A 17,865-nucleotide genomic window follows, 5' to 3' on the forward strand; every position below is an offset into this window, starting at 1 on the left:
CCCAAGGCCATCCTGTCATGTTGGACTGATGTGTAGGTTAGTCTTTAGATAAGTTGACACAGCTAGAATCATCTGGGATGAGAGAACATGAATCGTGGAATTGGTTCCATAAAATTGGCACATAGGCCAGTCAGTGGGGTGTTTTCTTGATTAATGATTGGTGTGAGAGTGCCCAGACCACTGAGAGTGGTAGGTCCTGGGCTGCATTAGAAAGCAAACTGAGAAATCCATGAAGAGTAAGCCAGTAAGCAGCGTTCTTCCATATCGCTTTTTGCGTTCGTGTCTTGACTTCCTTCGGTGATGGACTGTGATCAGGATGTGTAAGGCAAACAAACCTTTTCCTCCTCGAGTTGCTTTTGGCCACAATCTTTTATCCCAGCAGAGAAAGCAAACTAGGACAACTGAGGAAAAAGCCATAATATAAACCAGACAGACAAACTCATTTACACAGCAGGCTGCATGTTGACCTCGTTGTGTGGAGATCTCAGATGATCCCTAGAATCATCCTGAGTTAGCTAAGACTGTTCTGTGCACAGCCCAGGTCCCCAGCCCAGGCACACTGCCTTCCAGAGACAGAGGCAGGATGAACACTGGGTTGCCATGTCAACGCTCTGCCTACACTGTCCCCTCCTCTCCTCTGTGCCAGATACAAAGAGATAGACACCAATTAGGTTTCCACAAGGTGTGGCATGGGAAAACCCTAGAGGCCAGCTTCGTCACATGGGAGTCTGTGACTCAGAAAACACTGGTGGGACATGGGCTTGATTTTGAGAAGAAGCCTCAACTATCCTGGAATGAGGATTTAAAGTGTTGAAGGATGGCAGCAGCATCTTTATCCAGGCCTTTCATTAAAGAAATGTTTGCTGGACAGTGACTCTGTCATGAGCTATGGTAAGAGTTATCAGAGAATCATATTCCCAAAGAAATGAGTTGGGTTTCTGATGAAGTCAGAGAACACTCATTTGGGTTCAGAAAACAGAAAGAATCTCTAACTCATAATGGCCCAACTATGACAGACTGGTCATGAAAAATAGCAACTGTCATCCCTCTCCCTCCAACTTCAACAGACTCTTGCTTAAGAGCCATGCAGAAGCGTACATCCCAGGTGACACTCAGATCTTGCTGTCCCAGTGAGCTGCCCAACATTGGGAAGAGAGAAGAGTTCAGAAGCCACTTACCCCTTAGGTTTGGAATTCTACCCGCACTTGTGACATAGAATATGTCCATGGTGGAAAGCAGGACTTCAGACTGGAAGTCTCGTTTTTGCTGGCTGGTGGCGCCATCCGGAGAAGCCTAAAAAATGGTCCAGGACTGAGATGGCAGCCACTAAGTCATCGTGTCCCCTCGTGACCAAATCTCTTCGCCGACTGGTGAAGATGGGCTGCTGACTGGCCAGAGCTGCCTTTCTCTGAGGCACTGAGGCATTGTCCTCTGATGACCCAGGAGGTGACCCTTCTCCCAGGGTGAAGAAGCAAGTCCGAGGAGTTCACAGCCAATGGCCACCTGGCATGTGTCTCTGGGACACAGCATGCCATTGCCCCTAGGGACCAGAACTGAGACCATCTCTGAACTGAGACCATCTCTAAACAAGCTTCTGTCCCAGAATTCTGCCTTCTCTTCCTCTTCTTCTGAAAACACACTTACAAATCACTTCCACAAAATCCTCGCCTCAGGTTCTGCATCTAAGGACCTCACATCTATCCATCTGTTGCTCCACCAAGGCCTGAGGTTCACAGGCCCCACACCAGGTCACTGTAGTAGTAATGGCCAATCTCTCAATAGCCAGCTTGTACCAGGAGTGCCATCTGGTCACTCCCTGCTCCTGAGGGTCTGTCTCTTCCAACTTCCCACCACCCACCCACAGCCCTTCTAAGTTACCTCCAGGAGCACTTCCAAGGGCAGCCACTGCTTGGGGCTGGACACTCCAAGCAGCAGCTCCCTCAGGAGGACTTGCATGAAGTCTCTCAGCTGCCTCCGAACCGGATGTGATTTGAAAGAAGCCTGGAGCCCCTCAGCAGCACTGCTGGCTTCAGCATTGTCCCCAGGACTGCTGGTGTTTCTAGAGGACTCCGACATCATCTCCTGGAAGACATTTGACACCGCAGCGTGGTTGGCCCTGCGTGGAAGCCTTTGTCCACATATCACCATTCAGTGTGAGAGGACCCTCTTCCAGTCTACCCCACTCCAGCGTGGATACCTCTGCTGCTGAGGCATGAGACTGGCCTGGAGACAAACCGCTTGTAAGGTGGCCACAGATGTCTGAGATTCACTTTGAGAGCCACAGAGTCAGAAACCAGCAAGGAGGTCTATAATGCCATACTGGGCATGGCGATTCTAGCTCAGGGATTCAGCTCCTGTCCTGAGTCCCCAGCCCTCCACCTGTCCCAACCCTGCTAATGCTGACAGGCGGCACCCTTGGAGAAGGACAGGGAGGCAGTGCTAGAGGATCTCTCCAAGATCTCCCTCTCCCAGATCTCCAAAGCCATCTGGCACTTTGGTTCTCACTAAAGATTTGTAAAAAAAAAAAAAAAAAAAAAAAACCAAAACAAAAACAAAAACAAAAAAACATGCATGGTTCATTCCTCTAGATAGCCCAGGACAACATGGGGATGCCAAGAGGCCAAACAGTAAACCCAAGGACACATGGCCAGGGACTCTTGACTCCCACCCGTGAACTTTTCATGTGCCTTCGTCTGTTGGCACCTCCCTTTGCTCATTCATAAAATTAATGCAGCCATTCTTAATTAAGCCATAAAATGAATTTAATGGCACCTAGGGAGGTGGTGACTGCATTAATTAGCTCCGTGCGGCCTCGACTGGAAAGATGCCATATAAATTCACAGCAAATGGAAGGTTTTTGGCCACCGGCCACCTGCAAGAGGTTCTGTTGAATTGTCTGTGCAACAAAGGCCTGGCAGGGTTGAGACGAGAGGTACGATGAAGAGCACTTCAAAACTAGAGCAGAAGCGCTAAGATGGCTTGTCCTTGGCCCACTGGGATGCTTGTCTGAAGAGATGACTTTGTAGAGGGAGTGACATTCCTTCCCTCCTTCTCTTCCCCCAAGGATAGCAGGCGACTGTGTGAAGGAAGCCCCTTGAATCAGAGTGCACTTGGCTAAAATCCCCCAACTCAGCAGACGCCAAACCTGGCCAAGACACAGGCTGAGGTAGCTCCGGGGTCACAGTGTCAGGCCACGGGCTTTAGGGGCCTGGCTCCCTGCCTAAGACCCACTGAGAAGGGTAGGAGCAGCCTGAAGGACTCTTCTCCCTGCTTGGCACATCTCACTAGGCCCCTGCATGTGGGTATCACCCAGCTGCAGCCAGCTGTGCCTTCTTTGAGTCTTTTCAGCTTTTTCAGTCTTTTCTAGTGAGTTGCTTGAGTTTATGTGAGTTGGTCAAACCATTGTGCGATCACTCTCTCATTTTTCCTCTTCTAGTCTTTATAATCTCTTTAAAAATGTTTAATCTCTTTATTTAAACGAAATTATCCTGTCCCTTTGCATCTGTGGGATATTGATTCTAGGAACCCCTGAAGATACCAAACTCCCCAGATGCTCAACTCTTGTTATACAAAATGGAAGCACATTTGCATAGTTCCTGCCCAAATCCCCACCCCCACCCCTGAAATTTCATCATCGCCACATGAGTGGCAGAGCTTAATGTAACATCAATGCTATTACCATGTATTGTTTATGGAATAATAATGAAAAAAATCTGCACATGTTGGGGACAGACAGAAACATGTTAGTGTCTGAAGGTATTTCTGTCTGTCTGAGGCTGGTAACACTCCCAAACACAGAGCCCACGGATACGGAGCACTGGCTGGCCTCCTCGGTGCTAGACAGCTGTTTGTTTTAAGCTGACCGTAACGGGGAGGAGACAGGTTTGGAGGACTTCCCCTTTTAATCCTGGGAGAGGTGGCATTCCTCAGTCTTGCCAACCTTTGCCCAGATGGGCCTCAGGACCCCAGCACTCAGCCCCGGGACACAGAGGGACACTTGGTTCTCTGAATCTCTTGTCACTGCCTTCATCTGGTACTTGGGTTCCGCAAAGCACCAGATTCAGGCCTGTACCCCGGGAGGCTCAGCATGGGCACTGCTGTGTTGTACACAGCCCTGCAAGGAGCTTTCAGGGCACCTCACTCACCCACTACAATTTTAGCATGTGGTGATGAGCAGCGACTCCATGCTCAGTTCTGTAAAGGTCAGGGGTCAGAGGTCCTGCTTCTCACATGCTCTTCTGGCTAAAGTTACAAACTGCAAACAAACATCACGGCCCCCTCTGGGTCTCTGCTTCCTGATCCACCACAGTGAGGATGGAAACATAGATTTCTGCCCTTCTTCCTGCATTTGATCCCCTGCCTCAGGTCTCACCCTCCTGCCTTCATTCAGCTGGCCAATGCCCTGGAGCCACCGGAGCCCACACAGCTGACTCACCCACCTTTGATCTTCTGGGACTGGTTCCCTGCCTCAAAGCCTCTGCTCTAACCTTCCCGCAGTCAAGATTCAAGATCTCGTCTTCTAGACCCAGGTGGATCCTTGCTTCCTTTTTCTTCTTGGTCCATCTGGCTCTGAGCTGGGCCCTCACAAACCCACTGCCCAGAAAAGACCTGTATCTAGTCCAAGAGGCCTGAAGATAGCAAGGTACTAAGAACAAAAGGTGGAAAGAAAGACAATGGCACCACCTGTTCTCTGTTCATAGCACAGGGGCAGGAGGCCCCTGCATGGGATACTAGTTGTTTTGTTTTGTTTTTAACACAGGGGTGGTGTTGAACTTGAACTATCATCAAGTATCTCATTATAAGATTTCTAACATCCAAATCAAACAGACAAACAAACAAAAACTGGACTCTGGGCTGGGTGGTGGTGGCATAAACCAATAATCCCAGCACCTGGGAGGCAGAGGCAGGTGGATCTCTGTGAGTCCGAGGCTAGCCTGGTCTACAGAGTGAGCTCCAGGACAGCCAATGCTACACAGAGAAATGCTGTCTCAAAAAACAAACAACAACAACAACAAAAAACAAAACAGGACTCTGAAGCTGAAACTGACCCTGAGCTGCCCCTCATCCAGGAAATTACCCATGTTGTTTATTCAGTGTTCAGCTCAACGTGCGTTTTAACTTTGGGAGGCAGGGTGGTAATTGGACCTTCACCAGGGAAGGATGATGTCCACAGCTGCCCACCCTGAGATCTCTGAGCAAGACAAGACCTACCTTCTGGTTTTCCAGAGGGAAGGTGATGATGGCCAAGGTCTGGAGGAAGTCAGGGGCCCTCCACGCTGGGTCCTGGGGGTAGGAGCGGTGCACCAGGCCGAGGAACTGGAGAATACTGCTGGGGATTGTCTGATCACAGGCACTATCTCCCGAGCCTGCAGGGGGCTGAGGGCACACTCTGTGAGACATGGCATGTGACACAGCATACAGCAGCTTGACAGAGAACCAGGGGTTTCCTGAGAGGTCAAGGAGCTGGAATATGGGCGGTACCTTCCAGAGACTCCATATGACATGCTGTTGGCAGTTGCCTAAGCTGGCTGGTCACAAAACAGGTGTAGACACTGTTCTCAGTGTTTCACACACAGACACCTTCCTTCACCCTAAAACCTTAGGGAATAGGTTCATAGTTACCTCTGTTTTGCAGCTAAAAACACAGAGGCCTGGAGAGGTTCACCCTCCCAAAGAACACCCAGTAGGTGAAAGACAAAGAGAGTGAGACTAGGAGGTCTGCGAGAGTGCACTGTGTCCCTACACCATCCCTGCACTAGTGGACTCAGCACACTGGGCTCAGGGCAGAACGTGCCTGTCAGTCCTCAGCTCACAGCCAATTTCCCCACTAGGGACTCCACCCTGAACCACACTGGAGCCCACCTTGTCTGAGTAGGGCTTGAGGAGGCCTATCCCTGCCAGCCAGGAGCCTGGAATGCATTGTGCTGTGCTGTGCTGTGCTGTGCTGTGCTCTATGCTGCGCTGTGCTGTGGAGTTGATCCGCAGTGTCCTATCCAGGCTTGAGTTTCCTCCCACACTGTGATCTCCTCTCCTGTGGTCCAGGCTACACAACTGGGCCTCCTCCTGCTGAGTCCTGAGTGACCCCAGTCGTCTCCTGGAGCCAGCCCTTGTCTAACATACTCAGCTGCCCATGTAGACGTCAACCAGAACCCCAGCCAAGACATTCAGCCACTGTGTGAGCTCTCGCTGTTCCGAACAGGCACCTGGAACTTCAGACTGACCAGCCTCAAGCTTAGGCTCATTCCCTGCACAGCTATATCAACTCACAGAATTGACACTCAGCATACTCCAAACGACTCATAGGCAAGTGTTAGTTCTTCTTGTGATTAAATTTCAGACTTTGTCTCTCATTCCTCTAAATGTTTACCATGTGTAGCATATTATCTACTTAAATTGCCAAATTTCACCTTCATAACAGGTATGTTTGTTGTAGTAGATCAATTATTGAGTGGCTTTGCCCCATTATTTGCATGTTAAACTAATATCCGTAACACGTGGATTTAATGTGCTTGCAATGCATTATAATGTTTAACCTTATACTTTCATTTCCTTCAGCATATTTTACAACATTTTTTTAGTTTTAAATGAACTTACGTTGTCACTTCTTTTGCTCTATTTTTGATAATATTGATTGGTTAGATAACAGACTCATTATGCTACAAGTAAAAAAAATACATCTCAGATATCCTAAAAATTAATTGCATATTAGTTCTCCAGTAGATAGAATGAATAATTTAGGAAAGATAAAGAATGTAAATATATATATATATATATATATATATATATATATATATATATTCTCAGCTACATGGACTTTTAGATTCTGAATCAAGAGATCTTTTAAAATGTAACCACAGGAATTCTGGGAAATAACAAAATTGAAGATGCCAAATATAACAGTCTTAGAAAGTGATATAAATAAATCAGGATACTGCTCAATATATCCAAGATGGCATTCTTAAAATAAAGCCACAGGCCTTCAGGTTCTTTTTAAAAAATAGAAAAACTGTGGTGGAAAGAAAGCACAAACCTCAAACCATAGAGTAGGAATGTGGAAACTATCATGCAGGAAATAAATCAGAAGGGACAAGTTGCCATGTCCCAGTGGAGCCCGTTTGTTAAAAATTTGCACTGTTGGAGGTGTTAGAAACTTTAAAAACTTTGTCTTGAGTCATTGGGGATGTGCCCGAAAGGGAATTGTGGGGCCCCAGGTTCTTCTCTGTACCCTGACCATAAAGTGGGTAGTTTGGCTCCCTCGTGCGTTCCCACCGTGAACTATTCTCACAGCCCCAAGGCAAGAAGGCAACTAACTACTCACCAGCTGAAGCCTCTAAAATGTGAACCAAAAGAAATGTCTTATCTTTGTAGGTTGATCATCTTGGGGTTTTGTTACAGTAAGAGAAAGCTGACTATACAGAACCATTTATGGAAAGAGAATAGTAGGGAAATTATTTTTTTGAGTGTCAATCTGAGTGGTCAAGAAGTATCTAAAATTCCAAGCAGGTCAAAAGCTATAGACCCAGGAAACTTACATTTAAATAACATAAGAACTAGGAAATTTAGCATTTTTAATATAAAGAAAATTCCGTATTTTATTTTAAGACTAGTAGAATACCAATATCAAACCTCACAATGACACAATGGAATTAAATCTCAGCTCAACAGCATTTATAAATGTTCATACAAAACCATAAATGAAAATTTGTGAATAGAACAGGGAAATACACTGATACTAAGAACAGGAGGGTTGAATGAGATCTTTACAAACATGCAAAGAATCACACGAAACTGATCAAAACCCAGAACCACATGATCACTTAACACTATGGCTAAGGCAAAAGTAAAGAGTAGCTATTTTTTAAAAGGACAAAATGCATGTCAGGGAGACGTCAGCAGGTAAAGACAGTTGCTGCACACACCTGCTGACCCGAGTTTGGTGTGCGAGTGCATGTTAAAAGCCTGCTACAGTGGCACACATCTATAGTACAGCACTCTACAGAGAGAGAGGAGACCGGAAGCTTCCGAGTCAGTCTGCAATCTTCCAGTCAGTCTGGAAGATGCAGTTGTGGACAGCAAGAAAGATCTTCATTATCTTCTAACCTCCACACATATGTTACAGCATGCACTTGCCTGCACATATGCACACACATACACACACATAAATTTTAAGTTAAAAAAAAAACAACGGGAGGAGGGGTCTGTGCCTTCTCTACATACCTACATCTGCATGCATGAGAGAGAAAGAGAGAGACTGGTAGAAGGTAAAATAATATGGTTTTGACCTAATGCTAAGGAACTCATCTGTGGAACCATTGTCTATGTGGCCATGTTGCTGAGACTGTGAGAGCGGGCTGAGCCTTTCTGCACAAAATGAGTGTTAGAGCGAGCACTGGCTGTGGGGATGCGTGTTGTGTGGTTGGGGGTTATTCAAAGCCTACTGGAATGTTCCTGAGGAGTTCATTCAAACAAAAAGGCATGAGGTGTGCTTTGATGCCCAACACGCACCACAGAATTTGAACCCAAGACGTCACCAAGCTACAAAGCAAAGATGTGCACTACAGATACTGGATAACAACGAATACATGAAGCAACACCATACGTGTCTGCTGCAGATATGCGTATTTCATACATACACAAGTCTGACATTTTTCTCCTTTACTGACATGAAAAAAAGAAGTCCACAAAATACTGGGGAAATAAAAAGAAATTGCCTTTGAGACTCCACCTTTGTAAGGACACAGTATGATCTCCTAAAGTTGCCTGCCAGTTATTCCACTGTAGCTCACAGTGGCCATACCTGGGGTTGGGGTGGGGGTGGGGTGCCAGACGATTTTTAGGTTTGGGTTTCTAGTTTTTTTTTTTTTTCATGTGAAAGACAATACTTATACAGCATTTTAACAAGAACAATGGCTTCTCCTCACAAAATCAAGGCTCCCATCAGGCTTGGTGTCTGCAGAATGAAATTGACTTCCTCTGCCTCTTACCTGTTCCCAAACAAAATAACCTACATCCATCATGGCTGCCTCAATGATCTAACCATCCCTTCCACCCACTGCTCTTGGACCTTGAAGGTCAAAAATCAAAGAGTGCCCGTGCCAAAAGGCTCTGCGCCAGGTCATCCATTTTCACTGAGGCAGGCCTCTACCTCACAAGAATCTCCTGGGCAAGGCCACCTGTGCTTATGCAGATGACCCCTTAAGAAGATCAACATCTTTGTCTCCTCAGAAATGTCACCAGGGAGGAAAAACATACTTAAAGGAGTGGGGAGTGCATAAAGTGCCTTGGGAACGTCTAGGTGTCTCCCATGGTGGCATTTGTGTCTTTTAAGAAGGAAAAGAGTGACCCAAGCTGGCAAAATTGCTCTATGTCATCACGGCACTATGAGACAGCAAGAAGTCCCTCACCACATGCCAGGCAGATGCTGGTGTCATGCTCACAGACTGCCCAGCCTACAGAACTGGGAGCTAAAATAGCCTCAATTCCTTGTAAATTACATAGCAGCAGGCATTTTTCTATACAACAGAGACCGGACTAATATGGCAGCATTACTAGGAAGTTTCTGGAACAAAATAAGCATCCATACTCCTTCCTACTGGAACCTCCTCATAGACTGTGTAAGGAGCAGGTCTCACCTGGCTTATGATGGCCTTCAGCATTCCCAGGAGCAGCAGGGCGCCTTCTGTGCACAGCCCCGCCTGGAGGACTTCCTGCTGGTGATGTTTCTGTAGAAGCCACTGAAGCATCGAATCCAAGCTCTCCTGGTGGAGAAAGAAGAACCGTAAGGAGAGCTTCCCACCAAAGGAAGGTAGGAAGGCGCATCACATTTTCCAGGGGCACCTAGACGGAAAAACAAGAGGAGACGGAAACAGACTAGCTCATTAGCCCTTGTCGATCTTTCAGCCCACTGGATGGTGCATTAGAAGCACACACCTCTAAGAAGGTTCAAGATCTACCAGAAACTTGCAACATGGAGAGTTCCTGGGGCTACGGGTACAGAGCGGGGGGGGGGGGGGAGGGCAACACTTGTTTACCATGCACAAGGCCCCAAGCTCTAATCTCAAAAGTACTCAATGTCCCAACCCAGTCCAGTGGGTATGATCAAGGAGGTGACAGAAGACAAGGATTCCAAAGTTCAGGGAAAGTGCAGAGAAGGAGCTGGGTGTTGAATCAGAAGGCCCAACACTGCCCGTTTAATAGCTCAGAGAAGCTACTTAGCCTCTTGGCTGTTCAATTTCATTCTCTATGAAATGAAAACTCACATTATCTACTCCCACAGGATTGTTTAAATATCAAGTGAAATAAAATATGTAGAGTGTCTCTTACAGGTCTTACACCCTTAGATGTTTGTTTCCCATAATACAGAGAGAAATAAAAACGCTGGGTCTCTATGAACTTAATGCTATGAACAGCATGCTCAGAACTTTGTGCTGAAGTGATCTATTCTGCTTCTATCTATCAAGATGTAGATCCAGGCCATAAAATATGGGACTATGCAATGAGCTGAATGTTTTAGCCATGCCTTTTTCTATTCCTATGCAGTTCAGTACAACTAAAACCTAAGAAATGATTCCCAGTTCTGTTATTCATCAGGTACCTGGGGAGAGGAGTCAAAAGTCAAGACTGTCTCCCATTTGCTCAATGTTTAACAAGGCATCATCCCTTAGAGTGTAGATTCTATGTAAGATGCAATGAGGCACAATAGAGAAATTGTCTAGGGCTATCAGCAGGAAGTGGCCAGTGGCAGTGGGAGAAAGGAATAAGGACTCATGACAGATGTGACAGGTGAGCACATAGCAGCTGTCTTCTCGTGGACACGAAAGCAGAGTTATAGTAGGAAGAGCAGGTATGTTGAAAGGCCAGTTAAGCAATCAAATTAAAGGGGTCCTGATGCTGGCTGGGGTCTGCATCTGACCTGGTAGGTATAAAAGCCCAAGAAGGCTTGAACCGAGTGTATGAGTGGGTACGTGGCGAGATGGTGCAGCGAGTGTGGGCTTTTCTTTGGAAAATTTAGCAAAGAAGTTCATAAGAGCATTGGGGAGGAAGCAGACCAAAAGTGTGGATGAAGGAGCAGCTTCTGGTCTGAGTGGCCATGCTTAAGGTCTGTGAGGGAAGAGTCAGGGGAAAAAGAGAAGCTAAGGGAAAGGAGGAAAATGCTGTGCTTGCGAGTCACTAAGGAATGAGAAAAATCAGAAGCCTCCTCTCCGAGTGACAGTGGAGGGAGAGCACCTCTGATGAACAGAGCTGAGACTTAAGGTGATGCAGTCCTAGCATACTGTGATTTCCCTAACCATGTCCACAAAGAGGAAGATCAGATTAACCGTGTCAGTATTCTAGGAGAGACCACAGAAGGTAAGAAAGTCTAACGGGGAGGTGGGAGGGTTTAAAAGCTAGCCAGGAGTGCAGGATGTGAGATGATGAAGCAGGTCAGGCTGTTCTGGTTGGAAGAAGTAGAGGGATGGAGAATCTTAGGGAACAGCCATAATCATATGCACTCAGAAAGCCAAGTGTGCCCCCCCCCCTCCCCAGGAGTGCACCCAAAACATACTCTGGGCCCGTCAGTCAGCTCTGTAAGTGGTGTCTGGAGGAAGAAGGAGGACACGATGAGGTACACTTCCGGGATAAGAACATGGGAGGCCAGAAACTCATCCAAGACCCGGAACCCAGGAAGTAGGCAGGGACTCTGGTCGGGCACTGCAGGGCGGCTCTTCAGATTGTCTATTGATGAGGTAGGAGAGGCACAACAGGAGCATATGAAATGTTTCACAATCATTTCTGGCCAATTCTTAACATGTTCATCCATTCATTCACCCATCTGCCTACTCATCTATCCATCCACCCACTCATCCATACATCTACTCATTCATCAAAAACAGACACTAAACAAACAGACAGATACTAAGCTGAGCATGGTGGCACACACCTGTAATCCCAGCACTCAGAAAGGCAGAAGCAGGTGGATTGCTGTGAGTTTGAGACCGGCCTGCTCTACAAAGTGAGTTGAGGACAGCCAAGACTACACAGAAAAACCCCCCGTCTCAAAAAAAAAAAAAAAAAAAAAAAAAAAAAAAAAACAAAACAAAAAAAAAAAACAAACATCTATGCAAAAAGCAACAAGGCAACCCTGTATGGACAGAAGATCTATCACACTTCAAAAAGACATACAGGTTCTAGGCACATATGAAACAGACATTGAAGTGGGAAGGGCAGGCATAAAGCAATTCATATAAGTTAAAATGTGCTTATGAATTATGATGGACATTAGAGAGATGCCATTACAAGCAGAGAGATGTGATTCGATCTTCTAACTTAGGCTGGCCCCCTCCTGTCTTGGGGAAAGTGGCAAGCTGGGACATGAAAGACAAGTCTACATCCATCAGAATGGGCATCCAGGGAGAAGAACCAATGTGCTAGTGTGCCAACAGGCAAGAAGAGTAGAGGGCGGAAGGCAGCCTGCCTGAGCGAATAAGCATGAGGTTCTGTAATGACTCAGCCATGAGTCATTCCAGAGGGCAAGGGCTGATGTGGGTACAGGCCTAGGGGACAAGGCTACACAGGTCCCAAGTGGGCAGGGTTGGGTAGGGCTTGATCATCACTCCCACCCAGGACAAAAGAGTGATGGTTTCCTGGAGACACCACACACACTCACCCATCACAATGTCCACACCCTCCATGCTGCTCTCCACCCAGCATCCAGCAGACAGGCCATCTCTAAATCGCCCACGAAGGGAAGGGTATGACAGAAAGTGCAGCAGCAGCTTCAACGCCAGCGTGGTGGTGCTGGAATTCAGGTGACCCTGTAGGAGCAGCAGGAACCAGTCGGGGCCCAGGCTCAGAAACACCTGTTCCTTTGACCTAGAGGGGCAATAGAGCAGGCAGTCATCTCTCATTCCATGAGCAAGAGGTGTGGCCAGAAAAAGACCAAGTCACCCCAGACAGGGAAGTGAGGCAGTGCTTGGCTGTTGCAGATGAAATGTGGATTGTATTTTGAAGGAACACAGTAAAAGCCTGGCAAGGTCACTGCACAGCGGATAGGCTCGTCCGTTAACAGTGCTATGCAAACAGGCCAGAGCTTCTTAGGGCAGTTGGGAACCCAAGCACAAGCGTGGAGAGATGTGTGCTCCTTGCAGCCCCACCCCCTACTGCTTGTGCTCGCCCCCTCACTTCAGGCCTGTCAGCACAGTAACCTAAACTATCAATTTATTTACCTCTGTCTTTAAAGTATCTAGTCAAAACTGATCTAGTTGGAAATGTCCAGTGGTTAGCCACGGTGAACTGTCACTCTCAAACATGGACTTAAAGTGCTGAGTTTAGATTTGCTGGAGGGAACTGGGTGGCAGGGAGGTCAGAAGCCTGTCTGGGAAGGACAGTTGAGAGGGTAAGAGCCCCCGCCACTTGAGAGTCACAGAGAGAAGCATCCAAGCAGGTTCTCAGCATCAGCTGCCTCACTAGGCATACCGAGGTGCTGGCTGCTGGCTGCTGGCTGCTGGAATGAGTCAACACCAGACTAGAAGTGAAGAAACTGCCTCCCACTTAGTACTGTCTTTGTGCTAAACAACTGGATGGCTTTGACAGGGCTCCTAATGTGCTCTGCCATTTCACGATGGTGATGATAGAATGGCGGGAACTATGATGGTGATGGCAATGGTGGTCACGGTGCTTAAAGCAATGGTGACGGTGATAGAGATGGTGGTGGTAATGATAGTGATGAGGATTAGCTTATCAAATCTTCATGATATCCTAAGCTCCCTTCTCGGACCCATCTGTCAATTCATTTTATTCTCACCGCAGGCCTCCATGAAAATGACCATTTTCAGTCTCACACTGAGTAGAAGGAGGCATACAAAACTTGTAGAACTTCCTTGGGGCCATGGGGAAAGAGCTAAAATGCTAGTCCTAGGTTGAGGTTTCAGAGTTCAGATGTTGAGAAACACACCAGATAAAGTCTCTTCCAAAGCTATGGAAAGAGAAATGGCTAGGCTCGCTCACCTCTAAGGCCCCTTCCAGTTTGTGCTTTGATTCTAGGAATGTAAAGTCTTACAGTGTGTGTGTGTGTGTGTATGTGTATGTGTGTGTGTGTGTATTGTATATGTGTGTATTGTATGTGTGCTGTATGTGTACTGTATATGTGTGTGTTGTGTGTGTATTATATGTGTGTATGTTACATTTATATGTGTGCACATGTGTGCAAGCTGGACATTAATGTCAGTTGTCTTTCTCATCATTCTTCAGCTTATTTTTGGTAACAGGGTTTCCACTCAACCTGGAGCTCACAGTTCAGCTAAACTAACTGTCCAGAGACCTCCTGAGATGTATCCACCTCCACCACCCTTCCCAACACTGGGCTTAGAATAGACCACCACATCCGACTTTCATGTGAATGCTAAGGATCCAAACTCAGGTCCCCATGTTCACGAAGCAAGCACTTCACCCACAGAGTTACTTCTCCTGCCCCAGCGGGGAAGTCATTAGCCACTATTTGCCGTTTCTTTGCTGAGGAGTACCTCCGTACCACATCACCTAACACACCTACGTACTGACTTATAAACTCAGACAGAGCAAAGCCACTAGCTCAGGGCTGCATCCCACAAGCCAGGATCAGCGTCTGGTATACAGTAGGTACTCAACAAATAGTTGTTAAGTGAATGAATACAGGGTCTCAGGTAGACAGCAGGAAAAAGTAATGCAATCAGCTTTGTGGTTAAACATTTCTTTGAAAGTTAATTGAAGGCAGTTACTTCTTTTGATCCAAGTTGGAAGAACTAACTAGAGCTCTAAGTGAACAGCACAGGAATTTGGCAAACCTTCTCTATGATAGATGTTGTTTAGGCTAACCATCGCTCCATTCTGTTGTCTGCCAAGCACAAGACATCAAAGACGCAGTTGTCACAACTGCCAAAACAATAGCCATTACAGGATACAGCGGTGATAAAAAGAATTTATTGAAATGATAGCAAATCTGTTTCTCATTCTCTGAGCTCACTGAACATTTGCATCAGGCTATATCTCAGGGCAAGGTCTGGTTTATCGGGTGGAGAGAATGTTATCCTCGTTCTGACTAGAGCAGGACACGCCGCAGCCAGCAGACTCGGGGATGCTAAGCTTTTCATTAAGAGAAGGTTTTAACACCCCACCCTGTGTGAGGCAACCCGGGCCAACTCACTCAGAGGACAGATGAAGTTGGGGGGAAGATATTACACCAAACAGCATCTCCAGCAGCTGGTTTCTAAGCCAGATTGTCTTTCCAGATGTTTGGCTTCCAGCTAAAGAAAAAAAAAAAAAAAGAAAGAAATTTAGATTTGAGAGAAAACGGATGTAAAGAGGCATAATATTTGCTACAGCAAGCAACTGTTTTCATCAAATACTTAGTTTACTCAGGAATTGGGCCACAGATAGGGCTCAGAATCTTGGCATCGAATTCTAGACTTCTGTGCAACACTTAAAAAGAGCTTTGGAACATGTTGCTGTGTTTCCCTTTACTTGGGGGACAACTTCTTGGAGGTGGGAATCTTTACACTGATAAAGTAAAAGAATATCTTTCAGTGAGAAGCAACTTGACCCTTCAAGCATCAGAGAAACTCTAAAGGACACAGTAACAATGTTTAACAGAGATTCAAACTAAAGACTGTTAGCAGGCATGGTGAGGCCCACCGTTAATGCGAGCACTTGGAAAGCATGGGCAGGCAATCCCTGTGAGTTCATGGGTAGCCTTGCTCTACATAGACCAATCAGGGTGAAAAAGGGAAACCCTGTTTCAAGAAAAAAAAATGATATAGGGATAAAAGTTTCAGTACGAAATCCATGTGAGCAGGAAGTCTGACCAACTATATCACTCTTGACCGACTGTCCATTCACTCATTCTCTGGCTCTTGTTGTGTGCCCCATTGTGCCCATTCAAAGAACACATGCCCTACAGCAGAAGCTTGGAGAAGAGACACATTCCTCCCTATTTGATTCTGGCTCCATCTCTCATTAAGACCCTAATCTCACTGACCTTCTCAGCTCTATCTTCTGAGAGATGAGAATAGCAATTTCCATTTTTGAGGCTTGACCTAAGAAGATGCCCCAGAGACTATTCTACGATGGTGAGACTGTTTTACTTCCATGCAGTGGAGTTTATGTGAATGAACACACATGTGTGTATGCATGCACATGTGTGTACATGTGGATAGAGGACAGAGGTCAAGGTCAGAGTCTCACTAACTCCGGAGCTCACTGGTTTGGCTAGATTGGTTGATCAGAGAACCCTACAGATCAGCTGTTTCTGCCTCCCCCACACTAGGCTTACAGACCTACAGGCTGGTGTATCTGGCTTATCATGTAGATGCTGGTGATTCAAGCTCGGATCCTTGCGCTTGTGTGCTGAGTGCTTTACTGACTGAGCCGTCTCTCCAGCCTCTAATTAGTTAAACTGTACACTTAAATGGTCCCATCTTCGACAGTGAGGATCCCAAGGGCCCAGAACAAAATGCTTATAGTTGTTGTGCTATGCCCTCCTAGCAAACCGAGGCTCAGCAAGGCAGGGCAGCTGTTTTGCATGAACAGGAGCCTGGCTCAAAAACACATCACAAACTGTACATTATGAGAAGCCTTTGGACGTCAGAAATCAAGCCTAGTGGGACTGGAAACAACTACTCTATAAGAGAAGGAGGGGAATCGGCACTGTTTGGGCCATCATAGCTGTGGGCATTTCCCTTTTTTTCCCACAGTTTATTTCCATGCAAAGTATCCCCAATATGTGCTTTTGGGTGACTTGACAACCATCTGATCTCACATCTGAAAAGAAGGCTCTCACCAGGTACAGAGGGGTCCTGGGCTCCATCCAGGCATATCTGTCTCTCGTTCACTGATGCAGGCTTGAGGGTGTATATGACAAACAGCCCAACCCTGTGTACAGCAAGATGAGAAGGGCTTAGGCAGTGGTCTCAGCTGTGCCCTCTGCATTTGTGTTTAGGGTTTTCTACACGATCCATTCAAGTGGGGCAGAAAGTGAAAATCTGAGGGACATGGCGTTTTGCCATGATCAACATCGTGTTTCTAGAAACTTCTAAATCTGTCAAGATTTATCAAAGAGGTTGACTCTGGTTCTTCCAGGTCAAATTTCCAGATAGGCAGGAAGGAGAAAGAGTGGAATGTGGAACAGGCTGACCACTGAGGGAAACCAGCAGGAGGTAGCCAAAGGAATATTGCTACGAATACTGACTATGGGAGTGGGTGTTTGTGAACTCTCAGGCATAGATCAGGTGCCTGAGCACCAGAGGCTAGGAAACCAGCCATCTTCCACCCTGAATCAAGCAAACCCACTCTTGTCCAAATGCTTGCCCCTGACCACAATTTTCTACAAAGTTTTGAATGGTCTCAAGTACTGGGGCGGGCAGGGGAGGCTGACATATTCCCTTGTAAAATAATCCCAGGCTCTTTCGCCTGCCCCACTCACCCCGGGAGCTTGTTGAAGTACCTGAGTAAGTCCTGGATGTTAAAGTGGCCCTTCAGCTGACAGCCCAGAATGGCAATGATGGTGGAGACCTTGGACAGGGCCAGGCTTGGCTCATTGAAGAGGAATAGGAGCTTGGTTACCAGCTGTGCCTGATGGGCTATTTCAGCATTTCTGGGTCCTTCCCTGGGGAGCCCGGGAGAGAGGCAGTAAAAGCTTTTACTGGAATGAACCAAATTCACTGTGTTTCTTCTAAAAAGGGTTTCCAAGCTAGGCTTGTTCCATGGCTCTCTGACACTAGCGTTCTCTTGGCAACTTGTCAAGATGCCATCAGACACCCCCTCAGGTATGTGTCTGCCAAGTGTCAGAGTTGCCAGAGCATGCGCTGCTTGTCCCTTCCAGTCCCCGGAAACCGCCTTTAAAGACAAACCCAA

The 17,865-nt window shown here is 46.7% G+C and overlaps 1 protein-coding gene across 2 annotated transcripts in view; it reads right to left on the minus strand.

The window, feature by feature from the left end:
• Wdfy4 (WDFY family member 4) overlaps positions 1–17,865 on the minus strand; it is a 228,805-nt gene that overhangs the window by 116,138 nt on the left and 94,802 nt on the right. For both annotated transcript variants that reach the window (XM_021643461.2, XM_021643458.2), the window contains exons 26-34: positions 17,456–17,617; positions 16,793–16,884; positions 15,161–15,260; positions 12,647–12,852; positions 11,546–11,715; positions 9,633–9,758; positions 5,212–5,376; positions 1,879–2,082; positions 1,179–1,293 (exon numbers count right to left, since the gene is read on the minus strand). In XM_021643461.2, the coding sequence (XP_021499136.2) occupies positions 1,179–1,293; positions 1,879–2,082; positions 5,212–5,376; positions 9,633–9,758; positions 11,546–11,715; positions 12,647–12,852; positions 15,161–15,260; positions 16,793–16,884; positions 17,456–17,617 (1,340 nt within the window). The remainder of the gene's footprint in view (positions 1–1,178; positions 1,294–1,878; positions 2,083–5,211; positions 5,377–9,632; positions 9,759–11,545; positions 11,716–12,646; positions 12,853–15,160; positions 15,261–16,792; positions 16,885–17,455; positions 17,618–17,865) is intronic.

This window comes from Meriones unguiculatus, chromosome 9, assembly GCF_030254825.1.
Source record: "Meriones unguiculatus strain TT.TT164.6M chromosome 9, Bangor_MerUng_6.1, whole genome shotgun sequence".
Classification (NCBI taxonomy): Eukaryota; Metazoa; Chordata; class Mammalia; order Rodentia; family Muridae; genus Meriones; species Meriones unguiculatus.